The following is a 9,922-nucleotide window of genomic DNA, read 5'->3' as shown; positions in this document are numbered from 1 at the left end:
TGGATGCTACGCCATTCCCTTCCCACCTACCATTCAACTATCTGCTGAAGGGGAGGCTCAGTTTGTCAAGCGTCCATCCAGACTTGAAGGAGCAGTGAGCATCATCACTTATGATCTTTGCAATAGTTCTTCCAAAGAGGCAGCTGCAAAAATTGCCATCATGTTCAAGGTGCCATTAAAACAGAAGCCAAATCAATGTGGATTGGGAGTCTTTGATATTGGCACAGAGTGTAACCGAGATCTCTTTCATGAGATGTCCAAAAACTCAGGCACAACATTTGTCAGACGCCCAGCCAAAGGTCCCAATCTCACATACAAAAGTGAAAGTGTTACCATCATGGCCACAATGTCAAAAGGCATCACAGCTTCAGTTAAGGTGCAAGTAAAGAAAAACTGCAAATAACTTTCCAGTGGTAAATCTACTTTTTCAGAGTGATTTTGTGCTAGTTGTCTAAGCTAGTTTGATTGTTCAGCTTCATGTGGTTAATCACTGATATTTGCTTTGAATGATGCTTCTCTGGCTTCTTGGAAAACCTGCACTGAACACAGATCTGTAAAATGTTAAATAAATTGGTAAAACCAGCAATTTATGCATCTCTCTGTGTGTTTGTTTGTACCCTTTACGCATTGTCATGTAGCTGTATTAACAGCTGTGCCCTTATTATAGAAAATTATTGGTTAATGTGCTTGTTGTATTTTACAAATATTAGTAGATATATGTAATATGACTGCAAGCTCTTTCAGTTTAAATCAATTCACTTTTATATAGCTCCAACAGCAATCCCCTCAAGATCCCAGGATGTTTTAGGGTTTTCTACACTCTGACATTGATAATTGAGGTACATTACAAACCTGAATTGCTAATAATTAATTCAATATCCTTTTAATGGTGCCACATGGGGGCATGTGGCACCATTAAAATGTGGTTCTAATAACATGTGGTGCTAATAACTTGATTAATGGCTCTGTGGCATTAATGTTCTTATTGCCATCAACCTTATTGTGTTTTTTACCCCTTCCAATTCAAGTACATAAACTTATAGTGCGGGCTGTAGATTTGATTTGTCCCACGAGGATAATATGATGAGTGACCAGGATGGATAAAAAATTAGTATTGAAGGAGCAGCTCTAGTTTTGTGGTTTGGAGATAAAGTTGGAGAGGAGAGGTTGAGATAGTCTGGACAACAGATTCTGAATGTGAAGTTTTCAGGTAAAGACCACAGAGAAGATTCATGGGTGTAGTAAAGGAGGACATGCAGAAGATTAATGTTTCAGAAGAGGATGCTAGAATAGATCAACTGTGGTGACCCCTAAAGGGAGTGGTCGGAAAAATCTGGTGATTCCCGGGAAGCTGCAGCATGTCAATAAAAAGACTTGTAAATGAATAGCTTAATTGTTTATTAAAGGTATCACTGTAATGGTTTATTGCAGGCATCTCACATGCAACTGGTGAGGTTTTCTTTAAATGAAAGCTCAATGAAAAGTGAATGAAGGTGACATTTGGCAGCAGGTTTAAAATGTCTTTATCACTTTTAAAGAATCCAAGAACAGCTACAGCAGAAGCAGTTATTGTGGTGGACGTGCAGATTTGTATTCATCACTCACACATTTGTTTACACATTTAATTCAGCTGACCTTACAGCATGACTGGAAACTATCCAAAGATATATATCATAAAAAGCATTAAATCTTATCTCGAGACGTGAAATTTTATGTACTCGAGAAGAACACAGACTCCACCACAGCTACCAGGTTAATTTGTGACTACTCTGATTACGTTTGAGGCGGGTCTTCAGGGCTAGAAGGTCAATGTAGAGGATCTGATTGAGGACAGCTGACGCACAAAGCAGTCCACCGTGAAGAGCTCCAGCCATGCCATTGCAAAATACGTCCTGACCTGAACACACACAGAAACATCAGGAAATCATTGCACTTAGAGTTTGCATATACTTAAAGAACTAGTTTGTAGTTGCCCATATGGAAAAGCTATATATAAATCTTATAAAGTTTGTATCTGTCTTGTGTGAAACTTGTATGAAAAGTATACAAGAGTGAAAACAGATATAAGATCCCTTGAAAAATTATATAATGAAACTTGTATGTTTTGGATACTTACTAAAACAATATATGAAAGTAATGAGAAAGTGGCCACTTTCATGAGTAAATCATGTAAGTTTTTACTATTTCTTTTCCATATGGGTGAGTTTGTAGAGTAAGATTGTTGGGGCCATTTTTGTTAAATTCTTGGGAATCATACTTTTTTAGCCATTATTGTTATAGTAAGAATATACTTAAGCTAGTTTGCTTTTTAAATCTGTAATTACATTTTTAATTTTGGAAAAATTTTCATTACTGTGGTAACTTTTGGAACCTCCCATTAATTAAGAGCTTAAGAGAACACTGTGGGGTGCGGTGGAAATCTATTTTGTTTATCAAAGGTCCAGTAAGACGACAGGAGGGTTTTAAACGGCCTTTTTTTTTAACCACTTTTTGAACTTGTGGAATTATATTAAATAATTATATATATTAAAAGTGTAATTATAATAAACTTTCATTTACATCTAAGTTGTAAGAAATTATTTGGTTGATTTTTGGTTCATATTTATATAAGAAATAAACAACATATGTTTTTCAAAGAATCAAGGAAGTGCATTCAGAAACAAACTACCAGTTACCACCCATGGCCTTTTCTTGGAGTATTTTTCTCTTGTTTCTTAAAAGGCTGTGACAAAGATGAATTATTGTCACTGTGTGAGTGAGAATCTTAGTAAGTGTAGATATGGCTGGGGGAATGAGAATCACCTGTTAAATAGAGACCGCTGATGGGAGTCTGTGGTCGTGTCTTAGCAATCACTTCTGGCTTGAAGCGCTCCAGGTTGTGTTCAGCTCCATACATCTCACCTCTTGGAGCACCCAAATAGTGGACGTTTGTTAGAGGGGTTGCAGCATCTACCATTACTACCTGAAAAACATACACGTGTAAATTAATAGAGGATTTATCAATAGAGTTTGGGACTGTGAAATTTCAACTAGTTGTTGTACAAGTTGAGCGGATAATGAAATATACAGAGATGTTAGTGTTGCTTTTTGACAGTTAAATTGTGGACATTAAAAAAACTCAGAGCAGTTCTGTTGTAAAACGACAAAAGCATACATATGACAAGTGATGGAAGCCGGAACATTTTTGGACTTTCCAGCTTGAAAGGGATGACAATGAGCTGAGAACATGGAGCTAACAATGGCAAAGTCTTTTTTTTTTTCTTTAAATTTCTTCAAAGCATAGATGAGAATTCTCCCATGAGGGGTTAGATGTCACAGGGTTAAAATGCAAGCCTTTTCAGTGATTTTCAGCACCTCTACAAGTCCATTTTAAACCCTAAACAGTTAAAAAAAAAAAACTAACCCTGACTAAAAAGCAACTTTTGAACAGAAAACTGTTGAGTAATGCACGTTAGCTTAGTTTGCAAACAGATTAAGTTAATTGCATAATTTGACTAAATGTGATAAATCAAATTTAGATCATTAATGAATCAATCAGAATACATTGTCTGTGCAGACCATGAACACATTCACAAGTATCTACACACACCTTGTCTCGCAGATGAGGGAAGATGGTTAGTGCCCATTCCAGCAGCTCTTGGGCCATACTGTTCTTCAGATCCACGTAGTCCTGTCCCCGTTTCCCAAGCTTGGTCCCCTCCCATTCCTCAAACCATTCATAGCGTGCCATGGTTAACAAAGTCATACAGGACTTACCTGTGAAGAGATAGGAAGAAGAATAAAGGGTACTGTACTATTGTCAAACAGTCAGAGTGGTGCATCAAAGATGCACAGGTGAATTTTGTCCATGCAAATGTGCATAACCTGGATGTCTGATGCTGGCTGTTGGATCTTTAGCAGACGGAAAAGTGATAAACATCATGGGAATGTTTCCCAAAACCTGCTCTCTGCTTAGAGATGAATACTGCTCCATGCTTCTCACACAATGTTTTGTACAAAGACACAAAAGAAAATTTGTTAATTCAATCCATTAAATGTTAAATACACTGCAATGGTGATAAGATAGGGTTGAATTATTATTATTATTATTATTATTATTATTATAAAACACATAAACATGGAAATATTTAGATGGAACACTAGAATGACAAAAAAGTATAGACCCAGATACAATTTTTGACTAGATTTTAGAAGAAATCAGATAGAAATTACAAGTAGAAATAAAGATAAACTACAAAGAGATGAAGGAATGAAAGAAGAGAGGAAAACCTACAGTGAGTCCAAGTCATTGTCTTTATACATCCAGAAGTTATTGGAAACAATGCCTAGCTCCTCTTTGGTTCCATCCAGACCAACAAAGACCAAAAAGGAACCCATGCCATGATGTACCATACTCAACAATGACTGGATCTCTATACAACAGAAAACATATAGATTCTTTAGAGGGCAAAAGACACTTCAGGAAATGCATGACACTCATATCAAATTAAAATCAAAAACAAGTGCAACACATCGACTGTTACCTGGTTTTTCTTGTATATTGTGAGGTAGAAACTTCTGGAAGGTGTTGAAGATTCCAGCATTTGAAATTACAGCAGGGGCAAGAACCTCTATCTCTTCTTGTCCTTTAAGAACCACCACACCTGAAAGATACAAAGTGTTATCCTGATATTATTACTTGGTGGAGATATCGTTTTTGGACATTGGATCACACTTGCTCCTGTTTCTCAGATAATGTAGAGTTGCTTTGGAAAAACAGTAAATCCAAACTTCAGATAACCTGAGACATTAATTTCAAGACAAAGAAATTTATCAATAAAGTTATCCAGTCTAAAACCATCATGACATTACAAATTTACTACCAATGACCTAATATCTAAGGTGACTAAAATTCTACCAGCAAAACATTTGCCACTAATTGCCACCTCATTTTACTATCTGTAACCACTAAGTAAACAGAGATAACTGCCTTACTTTTAATAATCTGGTCTGACAAATAAGTTTGTCTCACTGGTTGTTGCGGTTTTGTGCAGTAGGATTAAGAATGTGTTGTTCTGAAGAGCTCAGTGAATTAGAGCATGGTACTGTAATGGGATGCCAAGCCATTTCATGAAATTTCTTTCCTCCTAGATATTCCACAATCAACTGTACTTGGGATTTTTGCAAAGTGGAGGAGTTTTGGAACTACAGTAACTAAGCTATGAAGTGACCATATAAATTGCAGAGTATGGTCACTGAGATGTATAATAATGCATAAAACTCTGCTGAATTAGTCACTGCAAAGTTCTTCTGGCATTACAATCAACTCAGAAACTGTGCTTCAGGAGCTTCATGGCTTTAGTTTCCATAGGTGAGCTGCTGTGGGTTTAATGTGTAGATATCCCAGTACTTTTGCCCATATAGCATATACTGACAGGTTGACATTTAATATTGCAAAAGATCTGCTGTAGTTTGCAACAGAAAACATTTAGCAAACTTAGTATACTTTGAGTACATTGTGCAGTCATACAAGTTAGTAATTCAGGCTGTGTCCATTTGGACACTCAGCTAGACCCACAACAAGCCATCAGACTGTCCTCAAAGAATTTGTCAAGAAATTAAACATGACATATGAAGTTATTTTCTCTCCCCCTGTCCCACTCACCATACGCCTTCCCCTGTTCGTTGACAAGGATGCGTTGCACTGGAGCCCTGACTAGGACTGCACCACCTGCTTGCTGAATGACTGGGATGATGTGAAAGGCAAATTCACTTGCGCCCCCGCGTGGATAGTATGCACCACGCTTGTAGTGGTGAAGGAGGAGGGCATTAATGAGAAAGCTGGAGTCTTTAGGAGGGACGCCTTCAAGAGAAGAAGATGAAACAGAACCATGAAGACAATGTACCGTCTGATCTGAGTGGCAATATGCCTTTGTGTGTGTCCAGCACCATAGAACAGGTATGCAGAAAGTGCCTGCAAGTCCTTGCTCTGTGTGAGGTGGGATATTAATTCTGAATGGCTGGTTGTTGCAAGACGAAACACTGAAGATATCCAATGTAATAGGCCAGTCCGGATGAGAAAGTTAACCAACCAGTACGGAACGATCTTCAACATGGCAATAAGTGGCGTCCTCTGTGAACCAAGCTGTAAGAGAGCACACAGTCATATTTATTAATGAGAGCCCTATCTACGCTTTACTTATCTGGCACCATTTATAATACAAGTGCAGTTCAACGGTTTTACTGTTAAGGTGCCAAAATCTATTGAGCAATTCTCCCAAGTTCATCGGGGAAGAGCAGAACTGGTCATCTGATAACAGATTGCTATACTGATTGTATTTCTGGAACTGGATCAGTTAATTGGTGATTTTTGTATCTTCTTATAAGTATCCACTATTTTAAGCTACAACCCATTCTGTTTAGCTGATTCATCACATTGTTGGACATGTATACAGTTGCATGTGTGTAAACAAGTAAGTACTGCAAACAAAATAGAGCTCAATGGAAAAAACTCATGCTGGATTTTTGTATTGATATGGACAGGGTAAGTTGTTAGGAACTGAATGAAACAGATAAAACAGAAAAAATAGTAGTTTGAATTAGATTTCCTAGAGTCTCCTGTTCCTTTTTTGAGAAGTACATATCCAGTGGACAAGCAAGCATTTGATCCTCTTTGAAGCGGTGCCTGTAAAACAAGGTGATAGTCTTGATATCACAAGGAAAGCTAAAATTCCTGCTGCAAGATGTTTGAGGGATTTTTTAAAATTTTTTGCTTATGCCTTACATTTTAATATACTAGTCTATTGCATAATCCCCGCACCCTTCTTTTTGAGGCATCCACTTCCTTATGATTACCCTTGCTTCTGTCCCTTTTTACCTTCATCAGTCTCATTAATTCATCAATGGCTTCTTCTTCTCCTGGAAACTGATTCTTCAGGCTGACTGCCATTTCAGTCTTCCCTGCATGGACATGGTACTCCCTGAGAATGATGGGAGATTGGAAGATTTATGATGAAAGTGAGGAAAGATGTGGCACTAAAGGTGGGAAATCCAGTTTGTTTCATTTGCAATAGAAAGTTGGCAAAAAAGTTAACGAAAGTCAGGGATACTGAAACAAGTAACAAAATCTGATCTACCTGCGCTGGTCATGCTGACCTAGGATCACTGTATCAAAGTGCTGCTCCAGCCTTGCAAACTGCAGCTGTCCCTCTGTGATCTGATCCAAAGCAACCTTCAACAAGCTGTTCTCATGAAGCTGACCCAGGTAATGGATACCTGGTGGTAACATAATGGGTTTAAATTCACTTGTGCATTTTTTCAAAAATGTAAACAAACAAAAAAGAAAGAAAGCACAAGCAGTGAAACCAAATTAATCTCTCACATTTAGATGAACCAGTTTTTTAGGGTTTCTTAAGAATTTCACGATAAAGGAATCAAGTAACTGTGCAGTCATAAAATGGATAGTACTGCATAATGGGTTACCCACCCGTGTTGGGGAGTAACGGAATACATGTACCGCCGTTACGTATTTAAAATACAAAATATGAGTAACTGTATTCCGTTACAGTTACCGTTTAAAAAGGTGGTATTCAGAATACAGTTACTTTGTTGAAATAAATGGATTACACGGCGGTATTTTCCTGTTTCATATTGTCGCGGGTCAGGACTGTTTGGGTTTTGTTTGACAGCTATGTTCTGTTGCTCCAGGGGCAGTGTTACAGTTGCCATGGTTACAGGATGACACGCTCTCTCTGCAACTGTGTGTTTCCTGGGTGAGAGAGCGCCTTTTTGTTGTTGCTGTTGTTGTTGTGCTAAGCCAGTGGTTCCCAAACTTTTTTTTGCTGGGCCCCCCTTGTGTTTGTGCGCGCACGCACAAACACATCCTCCAACCACACACACCCATATTTAGCTCCATTTCGGTTTATTTCACACCTCAAACATTTCGTAAACAATTAAGCAAATACAGGTAATCTGCAAAAAATTACAGGTAGTAATAAAATAAACTACTAACTCTTTTACGCTACGTCCACACCTACACGGGTATTTTTGAAAACGCAGCTGTTTCGTCCACACATAAACGGCGTTTCGAATCACCGAAAATGGAGATTTTTTTAAACTCATTTTTTGCGTTTACGTGTGGACGAGGAATACAGAGTTGGTCACTTAATGTCAAAGGTATGTGCCTTTCTCACGTCACTCTGTGTGCACGTTATTTTTTTTACATGAGATGAATTGCAGAATAACAGATAGAGACAAACGACTGTTAATCTGACTATCTGCAGGTTTTACACGCTTACATACAGACGGCATGTTACTGTCCCTTCATTTAGAAAGGCAGAGGCCTCACGTGTAATTATTTTACATGTAGTTTTTTTTTTCATGTGTAATAATATGCTATCAATACATTTTTCAAAAAATACCTCTCTGTGCAAAATGGGTTTAAAAACATAAACAACTGTAGGATCCTGTTTGTCCGCGATTTGAACAGCCCAGCACTGCTGACACAGGGAAAAGCAATTCTGCAGGGGAGACCTACCTCGGCACTTGTGCAGGTGAAACCAAAGGGCAGATATGCTTCACCATATTTTCTAGTCTTTGGCTTAGAATGAAGTTGGTTTGGAAACATATTCAGCGATGCTTCATCTCCTGCTTTGTGTTTCTGTGGGCACCCTGTGCTAGCAGTGTCTAAGCGTTTTGTTTTTTTCTCCCCCCTTTTCATTCTGCGCCCCCCCTGCAATGGCTCTGCGCGCCCCCCCCGGGGGCGGGCCCCACACTTTGGGAAGGTCTGTGCTAAGCCATGCCGAGCAGTTGGGTTACCGGCCGTGCGTTTCTGTTGGAAAATGAACGGCTGTGCTCCCTGGCAACTCGAGGAAGCAAGACTAAATGACACCTCTGTCTCCTCCTTGTCTGAGCTAGCCACAACATGTATAATACACAGAGGTATTTTCCTGTTTCATATGTTGGGCTACACCCTCTCTATTTTTGGTAATTCCACGCCAGTGGAAACCCCCAAAAAACACGCATTAAGAGGCTCTAATGCCTTTGTCTCAATCTTGTGTCTCATAATGATGTGAAGAAATATTTTTAAAAATGATTTAATATGAAGGCAATAGGCAGAACGCTACCCTAAAGAATGTAGCCTCATGGGCAGTGTAGTCCGTGCTGCAGGGACTGCCATACCTGTTATTTGTCTGTGAGCCTGAGGAGGGAGAAAAATGAGAGTGGAAAAGTATGAGCTGTCACCGAGAAACAGGAGATGGAAGCATGGAAATATAATAATAACCACTGCAGCCAAGAGGAGTGCCTGACGAGCCCAGTTGTAAGTACGCTATTAAGACTCGACTGTACCCGTGTTCATGTTTTCTCCGAAACAATAAGTTCCGTTGGAGCAGTCTTTCAACGCCTCTCGCCGTCTCTCACCTCTCTCTGTCTCTCGCAAGCAAACTTGACCCAGACAACAAAGTAAAGCTATTTTTCGGCTACGAGCCCGACATGGAACCCGACGTATTAGCCAGAGGTCCCTTTACTACGGTTCGGAGCTGTGGACCTTAAGTAACAGTAATAAATCACATTCATGTAGTTGTAAAAAGTATGACAATATATTAAGTAATCCAAAGTATTCAGAATACGTTACTCTCATTGAGTAACGTAACGGAATACGTTACAAAATACATTTTGGGGCATGTATTCTGTAATCTGTAATGGAATACATTTTAAAAGTAACCTTTCCCAACACTGCCCATACATTAAATAAACATGTTTAATCTACTTGGACTGAATTATGTGTCATGAATGTTTAAAGCAATTAAATATATTTTGACTAGTGCTGTCAGCGTTAATCTCGTTAAAATGACGTTAACTCCGTAACCATTAAAGCGGGGGCTGCACAGCGTTAACACATGTAGAATGTTTAGCTTATTTTAGAGTTTAGAAATGTGTTAAC

At 38.7% G+C, this 9,922-nt stretch overlaps 1 protein-coding gene across 1 annotated transcript in view; it reads right to left on the bottom strand.

Moving 5' to 3' along the window:
* Positions 1–1,506: 1,506 nt before the first annotated feature.
* The window catches only part of LOC102297185 (all-trans-retinol 13,14-reductase), a 13,124-nt gene continuing 4,708 nt past the window's right edge, over positions 1,507–9,922 (bottom strand). Inside the window, exons 3-12 of the mRNA XM_005949942.3 lie at positions 7,116–7,254; positions 6,857–6,959; positions 5,929–6,124; positions 5,645–5,842; positions 4,524–4,643; positions 4,274–4,412; positions 3,865–3,974; positions 3,590–3,756; positions 2,803–2,962; positions 1,507–1,897 (exon numbers count right to left, since the gene is read on the bottom strand). Coding sequence (XP_005950004.1) covers positions 1,746–1,897; positions 2,803–2,962; positions 3,590–3,756; positions 3,865–3,974; positions 4,274–4,412; positions 4,524–4,643; positions 5,645–5,842; positions 5,929–6,124; positions 6,857–6,959; positions 7,116–7,254 — 1,484 coding nt within the window. The 3' untranslated portion in view covers positions 1,507–1,745. The remainder of the gene's footprint in view (positions 1,898–2,802; positions 2,963–3,589; positions 3,757–3,864; positions 3,975–4,273; positions 4,413–4,523; positions 4,644–5,644; positions 5,843–5,928; positions 6,125–6,856; positions 6,960–7,115; positions 7,255–9,922) is intronic.

Source organism: Haplochromis burtoni, unplaced genomic scaffold, assembly GCF_018398535.1.
Source record: "Haplochromis burtoni strain Fernald_Lab_line unplaced genomic scaffold, NCSU_Asbu1 Contig_702, whole genome shotgun sequence".
NCBI classification, from domain to species: Eukaryota; Metazoa; Chordata; class Actinopteri; order Cichliformes; family Cichlidae; genus Haplochromis; species Haplochromis burtoni.
The sequence above is the reverse complement of the archived record's forward strand: the minus strand, read 5'-3'. Positions and strand labels throughout refer to the sequence as shown.